General features: G+C 43.1%; 11 protein-coding genes across 11 annotated transcripts; 3 read left to right on the top strand and 8 right to left on the bottom strand.

The window, feature by feature from the left end:
- Positions 1-69: 69 nt before the first annotated feature.
- Positions 70-477, bottom strand: KUCA_T00004733001 (uncharacterized protein; the record flags this gene model as incomplete). The annotated part of the gene is made up of 1 exon (XM_022601500.1): positions 70-477. One exon carries the CDS (start codon positions 475-477, stop codon positions 70-72), a length of 408 nt encoding a protein of 135 aa, XP_022460739.1.
- Positions 478-1,335: 858 nt separating this feature from the next.
- On the bottom strand, positions 1,336-2,559 carry KUCA_T00004732001 (uncharacterized protein; the record flags this gene model as incomplete). Its single annotated transcript, XM_022601499.1, has 1 exon — positions 1,336-2,559. One exon carries the CDS (start codon positions 2,557-2,559, stop codon positions 1,336-1,338), a length of 1,224 nt encoding a protein of 407 aa, XP_022460738.1.
- A 496-nt stretch (positions 2,560-3,055) lies between these two features.
- Positions 3,056-4,390, bottom strand: KUCA_T00004731001 (uncharacterized protein; the record flags this gene model as incomplete). The annotated part of the gene is made up of 1 exon (XM_022601498.1): positions 3,056-4,390. One exon carries the CDS (start codon positions 4,388-4,390, stop codon positions 3,056-3,058), a length of 1,335 nt encoding a protein of 444 aa, XP_022460737.1.
- Positions 4,391-5,218: 828 nt separating this feature from the next.
- KUCA_T00004730001 (uncharacterized protein) lies at positions 5,219-6,928 on the top strand (the record flags this gene model as incomplete). The annotated part of the gene is made up of 1 exon (XM_022601496.1): positions 5,219-6,928. One exon carries the CDS (start codon positions 5,219-5,221, stop codon positions 6,926-6,928), a length of 1,710 nt encoding a protein of 569 aa, XP_022460736.1.
- A 542-nt stretch (positions 6,929-7,470) lies between these two features.
- KUCA_T00004729001 (uncharacterized protein) lies at positions 7,471-8,994 on the bottom strand (the record flags this gene model as incomplete). The annotated part of the gene is made up of 1 exon (XM_022601495.1): positions 7,471-8,994. The coding sequence occupies one exon, from the start codon at positions 8,992-8,994 to the stop codon at positions 7,471-7,473; it is 1,524 nt and encodes a 507-aa protein (XP_022460735.1).
- A 732-nt stretch (positions 8,995-9,726) lies between these two features.
- Positions 9,727-10,029, bottom strand: KUCA_T00004728001 (uncharacterized protein; the record flags this gene model as incomplete). Its single annotated transcript, XM_022601494.1, has 1 exon — positions 9,727-10,029. The coding sequence occupies one exon, from the start codon at positions 10,027-10,029 to the stop codon at positions 9,727-9,729; it is 303 nt and encodes a 100-aa protein (XP_022460734.1).
- Positions 10,030-10,092: 63 nt separating this feature from the next.
- KUCA_T00004727001 (uncharacterized protein) lies at positions 10,093-10,425 on the bottom strand (the record flags this gene model as incomplete). The annotated part of the gene is made up of 1 exon (XM_022601493.1): positions 10,093-10,425. The coding sequence occupies one exon, from the start codon at positions 10,423-10,425 to the stop codon at positions 10,093-10,095; it is 333 nt and encodes a 110-aa protein (XP_022460733.1).
- Positions 10,426-10,611: 186 nt separating this feature from the next.
- KUCA_T00004726001 (uncharacterized protein) lies at positions 10,612-11,967 on the top strand (the record flags this gene model as incomplete). The annotated part of the gene is made up of 1 exon (XM_022601492.1): positions 10,612-11,967. The coding sequence occupies one exon, from the start codon at positions 10,612-10,614 to the stop codon at positions 11,965-11,967; it is 1,356 nt and encodes a 451-aa protein (XP_022460732.1).
- Positions 11,968-12,145: 178 nt separating this feature from the next.
- KUCA_T00004725001 (uncharacterized protein) lies at positions 12,146-13,003 on the bottom strand (the record flags this gene model as incomplete). Its single annotated transcript, XM_022601491.1, has 2 exons — positions 12,146-12,932; positions 12,993-13,003. The coding sequence occupies 2 exons, from the start codon at positions 13,001-13,003 to the stop codon at positions 12,146-12,148; spliced, it is 798 nt and encodes a 265-aa protein (XP_022460731.1).
- A 202-nt stretch (positions 13,004-13,205) lies between these two features.
- KUCA_T00004724001 (uncharacterized protein) lies at positions 13,206-13,736 on the top strand (the record flags this gene model as incomplete). Its single annotated transcript, XM_022601490.1, has 1 exon — positions 13,206-13,736. The coding sequence occupies one exon, from the start codon at positions 13,206-13,208 to the stop codon at positions 13,734-13,736; it is 531 nt and encodes a 176-aa protein (XP_022460730.1).
- A 255-nt stretch (positions 13,737-13,991) lies between these two features.
- On the bottom strand, positions 13,992-15,635 carry KUCA_T00004723001 (uncharacterized protein; the record flags this gene model as incomplete). Its single annotated transcript, XM_022601489.1, has 1 exon — positions 13,992-15,635. The coding sequence occupies one exon, from the start codon at positions 15,633-15,635 to the stop codon at positions 13,992-13,994; it is 1,644 nt and encodes a 547-aa protein (XP_022460729.1).
- Between the last annotated feature and the right edge of the window lie 37 nt (positions 15,636-15,672).

Here is a 15,672-nt window from a genome sequence, read left to right as displayed (position 1 = left end):
AGATCATCAAATTTAAGATCGTCGCCACCAGACCCAACAGATGACTCTTCAGGAAACTCATTCTCAATATTATTGCCGATGCAGCTCACAAAGTTGATACTTGAAGATGACACCGGAAAAGAGAATATTGACAACGAATTGCAGAGGTAGCTTCCAGGGTCCCTGAATTCGGTGAACGAATTTCTCATTTTCAACACGAAAAAAGAGTTTTGTAAAACAAATCAGCATCAAAGAAGTAAAACATACAACCCGGAAAAAAATCTGGTGCAGCTTGAAATTTGCGCGCTGTTTGCCCGTCAACTCCTTCTGCTTTTCCAGAAGCTTTGCAAAAAACCAGTAGAGACCGCCTATATAAACACAAGCCGTCACGATTCCTGTGCTGATCAGAGGCGAAAACCTCCTCTGCAGCACCTTATCAGCAAGAAACAATGTTCCCACAATGCACGGAATCATGCATATCGATTGGTAAAGCTTCATATGGTTACTATTTGTATTGGAGGGCGCTATCTAATTTGGTTGTTGGACTTGATATTCTGAGTAAGGGGGGGTACTCATCGAAAAAGCATGCAGATGTTAATCAAATGTTCATGTCTTGATGTACATTTGCATTGCACACGCAAGAACTAAAAGTACCAAAACGCTGTGAATACCACCCGTGCGAGGTTAACAACATGATTTACTTGTTACTTTATTGCCCTCTTATCCGCCATTGGACACCAGAAATGCAGGTCAAGACGATAACGGAAATAGCCACTGCTCTCTTGCTAGATGTGGACTAATGTCCCTACGGGCTCAGTTTATATTCTGCATGCAGAGATGCCTGTCGTCTAAGCCGCTTATTATTACACAGAAAACACTACTTTGACTTTACACAGAGATCCTCAAGTAGCTCACACATTATGAGTATTCAAAGTCAGGCAATTCAAAAAATGTTTGTTTGAGATTGACATTAGAAAAAATGCAGAACCCTTCAAATTCCAACGGCAAGTGATCCCTTACCACATTTCACGCTCGCATGTAGGAGTCACGTGCATATTGTGCATCATCTTCTGTCGCTGCATCGCATAAATACTTCTTGGCTCTCAATTGGGTTTGGTCTTGGCAAGCAACTCTTACGATTGGAATCGAAAGTCCCTTGTCGGATAATCAACCTTTCAATAACTGCCGTCAAAGTTGGTTTTCCATTCAAGTCATTCTTGCTTCCAAATAATTTACGATTCCGGTCATGTGTCCCCCATAGGAAAGTCACCACGACAATGGCGGCCAAGTGTAAGACGAGGCTAGCAGACCTGAACTGGATGATGTCGTAAACCACAGAAGAAAAAGCATCAAGTGCTACCTCATGGCCGATTTCATCAAGCCCAATTGATAAAATGCTATTATCACCGCTGCCATGAATTTGTTCGCAGTTGCGTCCCTTCCTTGCAAATGTAAAGCGCAAAATGTCTTGACAGATAAGTAGGTCCCAAAGACAAAACAAACAAAATATTCCAGCACTAAAAACTCCCCCAGTGTGTCCGAAAACTCGGGGTGGAAATTCCGCTCACGAGAGAGAGACCGATAATCCAAAATCAAGCCACCGATAAAAGTGGTGATCACCATCAATTTCATGAACCAACTAAGGTGCTGGCCTTCACTTCCAGACATCAAAAGATATCCCGATGACATCAACAGCAGATTGTACAGTGCCCAGCAAAAAAACAAAGTCGATAATGACAAAGTAGCAAACTCAAGCAGATCTCCTTTGAAACTGATATTCAGATAACCATCCCTGTTCAAGAGGTACAAGTGGCAGGCTGATGAAAGATAGACTAGGGAGCTACCAAGCAAGTATACCATGATACGAAGCCGAATCTCCCCATTTTGCTGTTGTGTTCTCTTCTCGCCAATAGCAGGCCGATCATTTGCCGTATTTTCTCTGCCGAGAAAAGCGTAGTAGAAATACAAGGCAGAACCGACGAAGTAGACGAAGCTGCTGAAAACATAGATGTACATATGCTTGTGATCCTCTCCTTCCAACTCTCCGTGAGACTGTCGATAGTCAAACACAGTTATCATGTATGCATCGTCCACTTTGGTGTTCAAATTCAAAGTCATCAGCGCACAGTACTCTCCAGTGGAAGGTACGGAATAACGCCCAGTGACATTATTTTCTGGAGTAAGTTTGAAAGACATAATCGCTGATTGGTTGATGTTCCCGGCCAGAACTTCATCCAGATTGAATTTTCCAAGCTCTGTGCCAGTGTCAATGTTAGCGAGCTGCAAGTCTGGCTTGGAGACGAAGATGACATCCACGTCCCACACCAGTGACGGGAAAGTCATTTCCTCACGAACATAGATATTTCTGAGTCCTTTAAATCTTTTTATAGTAGATTTAATTTCAGCCTGGATGAACGGTTCTTGGTGTTGCGAAAGAAAAAGCGTAGGGCTAGTGTAGCCCGACACAAACTGACATAATAAACTCGTGCTATTGGGTCGAAGAAAAATAACACGATGTGCAGCACTTGCTAGAGTGAATAGAAACAACAAAGGTGTAACAAATCTTGTGTAACCTGTCATGGCTTCGTGAATCAAAGCTCATGCGAGCCAAGAAGAAAAATAACACAGACAATAGGGGGCTTATGTATGGCGATGTGTGTGTGTGTTTGCCCGCAGCTGCATTATGCACACGTGACCCGAGTTGTACTCATTGTCAGAGAACATCAATCAATGCAATTTACTGATCATAGATATCATCGACCGTTTTCCGAAAGATCACAAAATTTAAAAGTTCAGATGATTTTGGAAGTCTCTCAAGCTTAGTATTTTTTTGTTTGGAAAGCAAATGTTCGCTGTGATTTCTGTACAATCTGTTATGAACTCCTCACAAACTCTTGCTAATTTCTCGAGAAGAGGGTCTTCGGCTACCCCTTGAAAGACTCCTTATCTGTGGAGAGTGTGTCTCGTAGTGTCCTTTCAAATGTATGAATTGCAATTGTATAGAATTTCCACAGTGAGCCCGTAAAAGGAGACAACTCACCGCTTCCCCACAAAAGCGTTGACAGACTGGTCAATGTTAGGCAGATGCCCATAGGTATGCTATCAAAACAACGGTGATAAATTCAAGGACGTAACTGTAATCGAAGAAGCTGTTAAAAGCATCGCAGTTATTGGCCCATATCTCGAAGTAATCTGGGATAATCTCGCACTCAAAAGCACGGGAGTACGCAGGTACGAGAGCCAGGATGATGGTTGCCAGGAACCTGTTCGGGACACCAGAGCTACCCTCTGCACATAGGCGAGAATAAGTTTTCATGGACCAGTAAGCAACACAAATGACACTGACTAGACACTCAACGCGTAACACCCCGAACATTCTCCCAGACATATCTTCGTACCAGTATGGGCACTCATAGAGTTGTCTGTTTTCAAGCATTGCCCGAAGAAATGAAATAAAAGTAACCAATGACAACAGCCTGATGAACAAAAGATATTTTGAATCTTCCAGATTTGAAAAGAAGAGGTTTCCAGATGAAAATAGAAGCAAGTTATACAGGCCCCAAGTTAGACATCCACTGTTTGAAACTTCGTAAGCATAGTATGCCAGAGCCTCGCTAATGCTGGTATTTTCAGGTCCGATTTTGTTCAACATATACAAATGTCTAGTTCTCCAAAAGTACACTGAAAATTGTCCAAGCATATAAACCAAAATGCGATGTTGAAGGGAAATATTTCTTTGTTGTAGTTTCATCTCAGTGACATCATACACCTTTTGAAGCGACGAGGAAATGCAATAAAAATACAAGATGAAACTTAACAGGTATATCAGGGAAATTGCGGCATTTTGATACATATCCCAGTGATCCCACTTATTCAATTTCCCGTAACACTGTTGGAAGTCAATCTTGAGCGCCAGATCCAAATCCTTCTCCGACGAACTCAGATAGGTATAGACACAATATACTCCAGTAGAATCAACAGGATATACTACAGGATTCACGTTTTTGTTTGATAGCTTGAACACTGCAATAGGACTTTTGTTCAAATGCCTAGACTGTATTTCATCCACGCTGTATTTCACAGGCTCCTCAAAACCTTTAGAATTCCTGACTTCACGGAGACCATCGAAACAACCATAGCAAAAATCCCTCTCTCCATTTTCAAGTTCTACTAGTTGATAGTCTTGAAAACTCATGATGATAACCGTCAACTCCCACTGCGCGGATTCGTCCTTGACTTTGCAAGCTTTCCTCAAGCCACGTTCATTAGCCCCGGTCACCTCGACTTTGATGCACGGGCTCAAGGGTTGCGAAAGCAGAGCAAGGTATTTGTATTTTGTAGCCAAAGCGGTTGAAACCACAGCGCCCTGCACATTGCCGGAACCGACGGGATTATTACATTCAAAATACATTTTGCGAAGATCCTATTCAAATAACAGGCTGCTATGAAATGTAAAGAATAATCAGAGTAAACGATGGGTTGGTTCGGATGGCTCTAGAATAGATCGGCTACAAATTACTCATAAGGAACCTGCAGGCTCATCAGAAGCTGTCAAGCGGTATCACATGACCAGATGTGGAGGCCGAGCATGGTGACTCACATATAGGAACAACCACGGTCGAGATTTGTACGCTGCTTGCTGAAATTACTCACTCGGCCTGACATTGGCAGATGAGTGCAGGGCGTCAAAATGCTCGTCTATTGATATACATTGCGGAGGCAAAACTCAAAAGCTTTAAACGGATTACCGCCTGTGCGTCAATAACAAGATGGTTTAGCTGTTATTTTATTGCTTTCTTATCTGCCATTGGAAATCAGAAATGCAGGTCAAGACGAACTTGGGTGTAGCTAGTGATTTCTTGCGAGATGTGGACTCATGCCTCTACTGGCTCAGCTTATTTTTTGCATGCAGAGATGCCTGTCGTCCAAGCCGCTTATTATTACACAGGAGACACTAGTTTGACTTTACACATAGATCTTCATGTAGCTTACTGAACATGAGTATTTAAAGTCAGGCAAATCAATAAAATGGTTATTCGAGATGCAGTTACCTCTCGCAAATGTCAACGTCAAGTTGCCATTCCCAGTTTTCACGCTCTTTCGCATGTATGAGTCACGTGCACATTGTGCATCATCTTCGGTCGCTGCATTGCATACATAGCCCTTGGTTCTCAATTGTTCTCTATCTTGGCGAGCATCTCTTGAGATCTTGCGGCATCATTTCGTAAATTGCGTTGTAATGTTTCGATACACGAGATATATTATCCATCTGCTTCTCACATGCACGCTTGTCAGTGCTTCTTATAGTTATGCTGAGCAAAGGAGATTCAATGCTGGCCTAAAGTCAAATCATGCGACGAAGATGGATGGTGAGGTATCTGATTACGACTTTCCTGCATTCTTTGTTTCGCGGCAACTCCAGCAGGTCATTGAGCTCAAAGTTGATAAGTTCGAAAATTATAAGAACGAGGTCGAGGACTATCTGAACGAAGATTTGACACCATGGTATATTGATATCTTGGTTCTCACCAAACAGGACTTGGAAATCATCAAACTCGACAAAGATATTAGACGAGATGTTAAGCTACCTTATGATTCGGATCGCAGATATTGGTATTCTACTTATGAGACTGACATAACTGTTAATCCAGACGTAGAACAATACAGTCTGGATGAAGTCCTGGCCAAAAATCTGAACCAATCTTTGATTTCATCCTTCACCCTCTCTCCTGAAAACCTCGTTGGACAACATCCCCTTGGATCCCCAGGGAACTACTGCATTATCGCAGACTTTCACTGTCCTAAAAATAACATGTTTGCATATGTTTACGTCACTTTCCGAGATTCCCATGGTGAATTGAACAGAGATGATTACAAGTATATGCACATCTACTTTGCCATTGGCCTCATCTACATGATCTGTTCATTCCTGTACAGTTATTATGTTTCTTTTTGGAGTTTATTTCGGAACAAATCTTTCTCCGTGATTATTGGCCCGAAACACAAAATGAAAAATGGGGAGACTCAAGTTTGGATCCTGATGTACATGGTCGGAACTTCCTTATATTACTTTTTAGAGGCCATTCGTTTATACAAGTTGAATATGGCTGATCCCTACAAGCCCAACTTTTTAGCAGCCTGTTTGAGAATAGCTTCTCGGATCTTAGCCAATGTTCTTTCTAGCTGGGCCTTGTACAACTTGATGTTGATGTCCCTGGGCTTTACTTTCTCTTCGGGTTTACCAAATCGACTATTTTCTTTACAAATGATACGCGAATCCTTTTCTTCCTTTTCGGCAGCTGTGACTTTTTACATGGTTAGCCCAGGTGATGATAATCCCACCCTTCTAGGGACATTTCTGAGACTTGGAAATATGGCCTTGGTCGCCGCTTTCTTTTCCAATGGCTTGTACCGCTTGCTGTTAGTATCATCGGGCTCTCCTGTTTCTTCGGAATCCACCATTCAGCTTCTATTTCAGTTCGTAAGGTGGACGACCATTGGGAATGTTATCATAGGCTCAGCATCCGCTTTGTTTCCTATATATCGTGATGGTCGGGAGGTGGTTGGAAGTGTTTTTGTGACAGGAAAAAATTGGATCATGTTTATCTATTTTCCCTACTTTTTGCTTAAAACCTACTCTGAATTATGTTCACACGGAAGGAAACCAATCGCAAACAGATTTATGGCAACTGCTATACTGATTCTCATGCCTGTCGCGTATGACGTTTTTAAAAGCATCCTTGATATACCGATACCGCCAGTTTTATGGAGGATGATTAGAGGGTACAGAATTACCGAGCTCATTCTTCTTTCAATGGGCTTTCTGCTGGTGACAATTGAACGGTCCAGATCTATCAGGCACATTCTCCACTTAGTAGCTACTCTGATCGTGGCGTTTTTGTGGAAGGATACTATTCTCGAACCAGAGAAGGTTATAAAGGAGGAATGATCCAAAGGCGTAAATTTGTTTTGTGACTGTCACTCCGATATAGCTCCCCTTCAAAAGGGTCCGAGCCAAATTAAGACATTCTTTGTATAGTATATCAAATTTCCGTATATCGACATGCTCTTTTGATAGATTCCAAGCTAACAATAATTGCGTCAGTATCAACCTCCGTGTCTCCATAATGTGTGTGGCATTCTTGTGGGGAGACAATATTATTGAATCAAAGGTGATTTCAAAAAAAGAATGACTCGAGGTATTCGGACCTTGAGTACTTTCTCCAAGTCGGACTTTGATGTTGAAATATGTACTGGCGGTTGATCATCGGCATTCCAAGGTCAACTCACGTGCTCATGATAAAGAATGCGACAGTATTCCATTACCAATACTGTCTGTTGTCTTAGTAAAGCAGTTCCATTATGATAGCGGAGTAAAAATACTAATAAACTATCTTTCTGCTCTCTGATTTGTCTAGTTCAAGCTTGCCATATCTAAGGAGAAGAGAGCTTATCTGTATATGTCTGCCCTTGTGGTGTTCCCTACTTAAATCAAAACTTCTGTACGGCATTAGATGGGTCGCTAGAAGAATCGACAAGTCTAGCCCTCTCTAGTCTGTGCAGATCGTCTTGCAGATCGTCGAGTTCAAACTCATTTCCACGATACACATCAAGTTGGCCTTCCGAATACTGATTGTCAAGCTCCCAGTTTTTGCGGCTCAGAAGGTATAATGAATGACTGGGTCTGAACAAGAAGGCAACACCAATGAACGCCATAAAAAAAATATAAGACGACCAGAGATCACAGAGGCTGGTGAGGTTTTTTAATTCTGTGAATGAGTTGTTGGCCTTCAGTATAAGTGAACTCACAATGGCAAAAACTAGCAACAGCGCTGATAACGATAATAACCCAAAAAGCTTCTGATATAGCTTCTGTTTGTCCTTGAGTTTGTTTTTAGCCAGCAGTTTTATAGTACCCCATAAAATTGACAAGGCCAGATAATAGCATGCCGTGAAAGCAATAGTAGCTAATATCCCTGTACCCCAGAGCAGTATCTCACTGTCATCTTTTTCAAAATATCCAGAGGGGCCTGAGCGCGGCTGGGATATAGTATTAAAGAATGATAACATGATAAAAGGATAGCCAAATGCGAAATCGCAAAAGAGGAAGATGGGATACAACGAAAGTTGCCAAGGTTCAGAACGCCCCGGGGTGTGTCGGGAATATTGAGTCTTGTGGTCATTGGAGATGATCACTAACACGAAAAACGCAGAGGCCACCTTAAACGCGTTCAGCACAGACACTAGAAAAAGGCAAAATTTAGTAGCACCTTGCATTGGGTATAATGTGTGCGTTTTGTTGCTATTCAGAAATGCAAACCAAAACCAAGTGATAATGCTTTCCATTGTCAAAAACACAAAAAGCTTGCCAAGGTACTTTTGTAGCAAGATAACCTCAGATCTGTGAATGAACAGTCTATACAGGTAGACAGATAGACAGACGGCATACGCGATGGCCATCAACCCATGAAGCTTTAGTCTGGGAATCGCCGATGCTGGCAAATTTCCAAAGGAATTTTGGAAATTCACCTGAAGTCTAAATCTATTTTCCGGTGGAGAATAACATGCCACACAGTAATAGCCTGTTTTCGAAATCTTGTACAGTAAGCCGTTTCCACCATAACTGGTAAGGACACTGGACAATATTTCCGTCTTCGGAGTAACATTTTTGTCGACAATGAACTGATACAGCTCACTAGTGTCACATAGTCCTTTGGACACGAGCTGTTCGGTGCACACATAGTGTGTAGAAATATCAGATACCTTCACTCCCAGTGCATCCATATCGCTGAATTCAAAAATGACGACAGAAAGATAAGAATCCACATTATTATCCCCCGACTTGAAATATTGAAAGTCCATTTCGATGTGAGGCTCGATATCCCCATCCCAGTCTTGTTTACTATACATGCCTGTGCAAAACTGAGGCAAGTCATTAGTGAGAACCGCTTTTTCCGCAAGCACGCATGATGCAAAGCTGAACAACACCCCAAATAGTATCCACTGAAGCTCCATTTATGGCCATTGACCAACCTGGTAGTCTGCTTGATACTTCGTGAAAGAGTATTGTCCAGCTGACGGTACATGAGGTTGCCTTTCTTTGATATAATTGTATTGCACACGCAATAATCAAAAGGGTCAGAGGGCAGTGTATACAACTACAACTAACCTAGCATCATGGTCCACTAATTATTGAATTGCTTTTTTGTCTACCATGGAAGATCAGAATTCGAGATTTCTATTGACATAACTGCAGAACCCTTGAAAGAAGTGGACTTGCGTCTCACGGGTTAAGGTTATTTCATGCATGCAGATGCTCGAGGCTCTCAGCCGCTTATCATGTCGAGTACACTACTTTTAGTCGAATTTACACACATATCGCGCATGAGTAGTGACTCAAAGCATATTTTTATCTGAGAGCGTTATCCCTTAGAAGCTGAAACCTCCCACTGAATTCATCGCTGTACAACCAATAATAGACAGTGTGAAGTCTGTCAATCACTCTAATGTCGACTTCCGCTACTCTCTTATCTGGTACGGAATCACTCTTGCAAGTTTCAGCGCTGTATCATTTGAATCCAGCCTTCTCAATGGCTCAGCAACTTTCGGGATCTGCCTCCTGGGTTTGAGGTTATTATGTGCCCAATGCGACGCACCCATCCATTGGCTGAAATTCTCATTTCAGCTTCAGGGTTTCTGCAGTCGCAAAATCGACTGGTGTACACGGCGCATACAAAGCACTCCTGATCATATCACTCTCAGGATCTGATTCCGGGGCCAAGCTGGACTGACACCATCACGATCAGGACGGTGGGGAAACCCCAGGTTAAACCCATCAAAAGATATCAGCAATTTTTCGGTATCCCAGAGTCTTGAATACGCTTCAAGCACACCGGACTCTGCTCTTACATCCCACATAAAATCCTCATGACTGCACTCATAAAGCAAAAAGACGTTATGAGGACTGTGAAATGGCAGGTTTCGTTCAACCCAGGTTGATCTATCATTGATATCGAAAATGGAATTTTGCGATTTCAAATATTCGAACATTCCGTCTTTGTAACTTTCGGCATTCTCAGCTGAAGTAACAGATTTCACCACTACATATCCATCTCAGGTGAAATCGTCTTTCCAATCTCCATACACCTTATCTTGGGCCCTTTTCAATACTTCTGAGAAACTCCGTTGGTCTGACCTGTGGAGGTGGTCTTGAGGGTTTGAATATTGGTCGTGATTGTTGTGGACATGATCTGCTATCTTTCTGTTAACAGATGGAATACGATAATCCAAGCTAGCATTGTAAGGGCGTTCACCATTTATGATCCAATTTGATGAGCGAAATGGATAATCCTGCAGATTATTTAAGATAAGTCCAGCAGAACGGCTATAATATGGTATATGCACTACCTTTTCCGGGGACATTATCTCGAGTCCCAAAAGGGGCATTTGTAAACAAACTGGCCCTCACATCTGCACCAAGGTACAAACCGTTTCATTCCTGTTTTACTTTCTCCAGAACCGTTTTTGTTTGGAAAGATCCAGGCTTGAACTATCCATATATGTTACTATAACGGATCATTTCCAGATTGAGAGGAGCACGAAAAGAACCAAGGATAGAACAGAAGTGGAAGCATGTTTAGACTCTTTTGGCCCCTTTCATCTTCATCATCATCCCCTGCGCTGACGATACCCACGTATCTGGGTGGGAACCAGGAAGACTCCATTGACCTTCAAATCAAGTCCCTGATATACATGTTCAACAGATACAGAGTGGACAAGTTGACCCAATTCCTGACGTGTGTTGAGCCGGGCTACTACAAGTTTGAATACGTTGATTCGATCACCAATGGCGAAGGAAACGACAAACTAGACATCATTTACAACAAGTCGCAGTTCGAGGAGGAGCTTTTGAAAGACGAGTATCGCATTCTGATTGACTATGTGAGGAACAAATTCAGGGCAATGCTGATTCTGAGTGACTTCCCCAAGGAGATCGACCAGATTCCCAAATTTCCCTGCAAAACGTTCAACTTTGTGGTTTTAAGAGCCGACTCAACTGATCAGATTTATGCTGACGTTCTCATAAACAAGTCCCACATTTACTCTGAGTACAAGACGCCGTACGACGTCAAACTCGGAATTTTGAACAAAGTGCTCAGTGGCCAGAGGAGATCTCAAAAACCAGGTTCGACCTATTTCAACAAATCCGACAGATCGGCCATCATAAAGCAGTATGTCCAGAGACTCGGGTTCCACATTCAGGTCGAACGCATATACAAAGCGACGTTGCGTTCCAAGGAACAGATCAACATCCTGAAACCATTAGACGAGAACTCGGAGATGATATCTCCATTCAAGAGTCCTAAGACGTCTCCAAGGCTCAAGCAGCAAAAATCCACGCTTAAACTGGGCGACGGGCTCGTGACCAAACCAATACCTCTTTTTCCCTCCAATGGAACCAAGTTTGTGTCGCCAACCAAGCGAAGGAACTCGGAGCTGGCAGAGGAGATGCACTCGGCATTGCCCCCTCCTCCTGCTGCTCCAACTCTGAAAGCCAGGGCCTCAAGAATGAGACTGAACGAAGCCACTTCACCACCTCGGACGAAAGTCCCAAGTGCATCTCCAAAGAGGACACTCAGGGAGAAACCATCCATGTCAATCCTGAAATTGGACAAACTGTATGCGCAGTCTCAGACACAGAGGACCCAAGAAAAAGCTCATGATAGCTTCCTTGAGTACGATTCGGATGACAGCAGTGTTCTTTCCGGGTTTGAGGATGCTTCTGACTTTTCGAACCCTCCCAATGAGGGATCAGCGTCTTCGGTCACCAGTGGATCTGGAGTGTCTAGTGGAATCTTCATGGCCATGACCCTGGAGGAAAAGAAGGGCACTTACGATAATTGCAAGTGTGCAGTGAGAATCAGGGTTGAAAGGGAAAAACAGCTGATTAGGAAAAAAATGAACGCAGCAGTTCAAGAGAACAGGTAAAGGGGCCAAAGATCAATCGCTATGGTCAATCGCACGGAATATACACAGGAAATATGCATAATAACATTCTATAACATCAACGTCCATCAACGTTCATCAACACTCCAAAAACGACGCACTAACCAAACTTGGTTATAAAATATGCTGATTCGAATTGAAGCAATGACTAGGCAGCAAATCAGAACTGTAACGCATCCGAATACTGCTGACACAGATCACTCTCGTAGTCTAGCTTCGAATCGCTCAGCACATTAAAACACAGTCTCCCCTGCGGAAACTTGTAAACCTCAATTAACGTTTTGATCTTGCTGATGCTTTTGCTGAAGCTCATGATAATGTTTTGAGCCTCTTCAGAGGCAGTCGTTTCTATATGCTCGATTTCTATCAGGAATCCCTTGAATGTGCCATGGAGAAAGCAGTTGGACGTCCGTATCTTGAAAGTCTCGTGGCCTCGAGCAGAATCCTCACTGTTTATGTTTGCAACGTTTATCAAATAACCGTAACCGCTCTCACCTTTTATCACCTGCTTCAAGGCCCATAGATTCTGTAGCTTGTTCATCACGAACAAGTCGAACGAGTCGGTGGTGGTATTCAGCGAGCATCCCTTCAAAAAATGCTCCTTCAACTTGGCATTTTTGGAGTTACTCACATCTTTGGAGTCCTTCGAGTTTGAGACTTCTGAACCTTTTTCCGAAACGTTGGCGGTCAAACTGGTCACAGTGGTGATAGACTTCGTGTTGTTGATTATGGTGATGGTCTTCTGCGGCAGATAGGACAATTGTAACGAATAGAGATAGCGATTGGGCACCTGACTAGGATGAATGTTCGAAGGCTTGGAATATTTGTTGTTGAGAAAGATTTTGAGATCAAAGGACCAGGGTCCTAGGGGAACAGGTAGTTCATTCGATATGAGATCGTGGAATTGTGTTATTGAGTTTGGGGCAGCATTCTGCACGAACAATACGCTGAAAACCGAGTCAGTTGAAAATTGCCTCAAGATATGACATGGACGAAATTTAACTCACGCTGTCACCATAATTTTTGGTTGATACGGTGTAGACTGGCTAATAAACCATCTGTCATGTTTAAGGTCTACTATCTAAGGCTTGGGATAAAAAATACTGGTCACGTGATTTTTCGGAATTTTCAATTTAACCCACAGTCTATAATCATTGGGAAATCTTACTAAAGCTTCTCTTCTTCTCTTTCTCCACTGCAAATAGTCCATTTCAAACAGCATGACAGACGAGAAGCACCATGCAGATTATTCCTCCTTTGGAAATGCTACCGACAAGAAGGAGGTCCTCCAGCAAGTCGTCGACTCGTACGAGGCCCTAGTCTACGAACAGTCCAACTGGGTGTGCAACCTGGGCAACGCTTCTTCGCTGGTGTGGCATGCGTACCACTCTTTGAAGGTGCCGGTGAACTGGGCAGGATTCTATGTCGTAGATCCCAAGGATCCTTCTCAGTTAATCCTTGCTCCGTTCCAGGGAAAGGTTGCGTGCCAGACTATCAAGATTGGCAAGGGTGTGTGTGGAACTGCGGCTGAAAAGTTGGAAACTCAACTGGTCAGAGACGTCAACAAGTTTCCTGGTCACATTGCGTGTGATGGAGAGACCAATAGCGAAATAGTGGTACCTATTGTTTTCGAGGGAAAGGTAAGGGGTGTTTTGGACATCGACTGTTTGGTCCTGAATGGGTTTGACGAGGACGACCAAAAATTGCTGGAAGCTTTGGTGGAAAAAATCAGTGCCACATGTGAGTGGTGAGAAAGGCAGACAGATAAAAGTACCGAAAATTCAATTTTTGCTGGGTGTTACGAGAAAATTTAAGTTGACAATGCAACCCAAGCGAGTGTGAATCTCTACACTCTTCACCGTGATCAAAATAAATCTCCCAGTGAATCTTGGAGTCTTGAGTTTTTTAGCAAAATGAATTACCATAAAAATTATAGAGTTTTTGTCTTTGTCCTATTAACGAAAAATGCCCCGGAAAATCGCAATTCCCATAATCATGCATCCTTTTCACTCAGACCATCCATACGGACTCCTGCTTCGCAGATACTCCCCCTTCTTGTAGAATATAAATGCAAATGGAGACATTGCCAGTGAGATGAACCCAAGAAGCATCGTAGCCCAGTGAACACCCAACTTCTCGTACATCTGCAAACCGAATAGTGGAAACACACCGGCCATAGTGGATCTGGTAAAGGAATTAGCAGCCATGGCTGAGGCAGCATACAACCGGTATGCATCCACAGTATAGGTAAAAACACCTGAGAACAAAAAGGAAGTTCCCACTCCATAAAGACTCGAACACACGATCAGACCGATCCAGTGGACATTGGCGTACGAAGTCCAAGCCATCATGAACAGAGCTATCGGGGACAATAAACCTCCCAATATCACGGAAGGAAACCTGAACTCGGGCTTGGCAATACCGTTATTCTTCTTCGTGAGATGAAGATAAATTTTGCCAAAAACCAGAGAAAAAGGCGAAGATACCACCATTCCAGTGAGTAAACCAAGAAACGACATGCCCTGAGCACTGATTCCAAACCCCCATACCGTCCTGAAAGTATATGGAAATGAAACAAAAAAGAGGTACACAATTGCAAGAATGAGACCAGTATATACACATAGAACCAGCATCATAGGATCTCTGACCAGCAAAAGCAGCGGTCTTTTGGCAGACAATATCGTCGATTGGAACAGAGTTAGTTCAACCTTTTCAAGAGGAGCAAAAAAGTCCTGATTTCCCGTCTCTTTTCTGAGTTTGGCAGCCTTCCTAGCCAATAATACCGGTCTGTAGGTTTCTGGAACAAATATTAACATAGAAATGAGAAGTGTTCCCGTCCACAAAGTCAGGGAATAGAACAACCATCTGTAGTCAGCATTGGAATCAGCTATAAATCCCGCTATCAATGGTCCCAGACTCGGACCCATAAACGGACACAAACTGAAGAGCATGACTGGAACTGCAATGTCTTCTTTGACGAAAATATCCGAGAATGTACCACCAGCCACTGAAAGGAAAGCCGATCCAAAGAAACCGGACATGAACCTACCAAACAACATTCCACCCAAATTGCGCGAAAAACACGTCAAAATTTCAAAGCACACAGTCAGCGCTAATCCGCCGACATAAGTGGCTTTTCTACCATAATATTCAGAAATTGGGCTTAGAAACAATGGACCCACGCCCATTCCCCAGATGAACAACGAAACTCCTAGCGTAGACACCTCGTGACCAACGTGAAATTCCGACATGATTTTCTCAGAAACAAGAGACCAACATGATGAGAGCATTGTCACATTCAATGCCGTCATGCACATGAGAAAACTGATCACCACCTTTTTCACCATGGGAATGGAGTACATGTCTTCAGCATCACCATCCTCAATGGTCACCTCGTTGGGATCGACAGTGATTCCTTTCTCCGTATTAGATCTTGTTCTTGTCGAGTGGATCAATACAATTTCATCCAGTAAGGCTTGATCAGGGTACTGGGAATAGTTTGTATCTGATCTCTCCAGCCCCACCTGACTCTCGGAGTCTCTTTCATTTTGCACACCCGGCAGACCGCAAACGCGCAGATTCTCGTGCAAAGAAGACTCTGTTCCCGAGCTGAGAGATTTGGCATGTTCCCTTGAGTTTATCGTCTCCATTGTGGTCAGGGGTCAGTAAGACTAAAAGTCAAAGCCA

The sequence above is a fragment of the Kuraishia capsulata genome, genomic scaffold (genome assembly GCF_000576695.1).
Source record: "Kuraishia capsulata CBS 1993 genomic scaffold, Kuraishia_capsulata_scaffold_5, whole genome shotgun sequence".
In the NCBI taxonomy this organism is placed as follows: domain Eukaryota; kingdom Fungi; phylum Ascomycota; class Pichiomycetes; order Pichiales; family Pichiaceae; genus Kuraishia; species Kuraishia capsulata.
The sequence above is the reverse complement of the archived record's forward strand: the minus strand, read 5'-3'. Positions and strand labels throughout refer to the sequence as shown.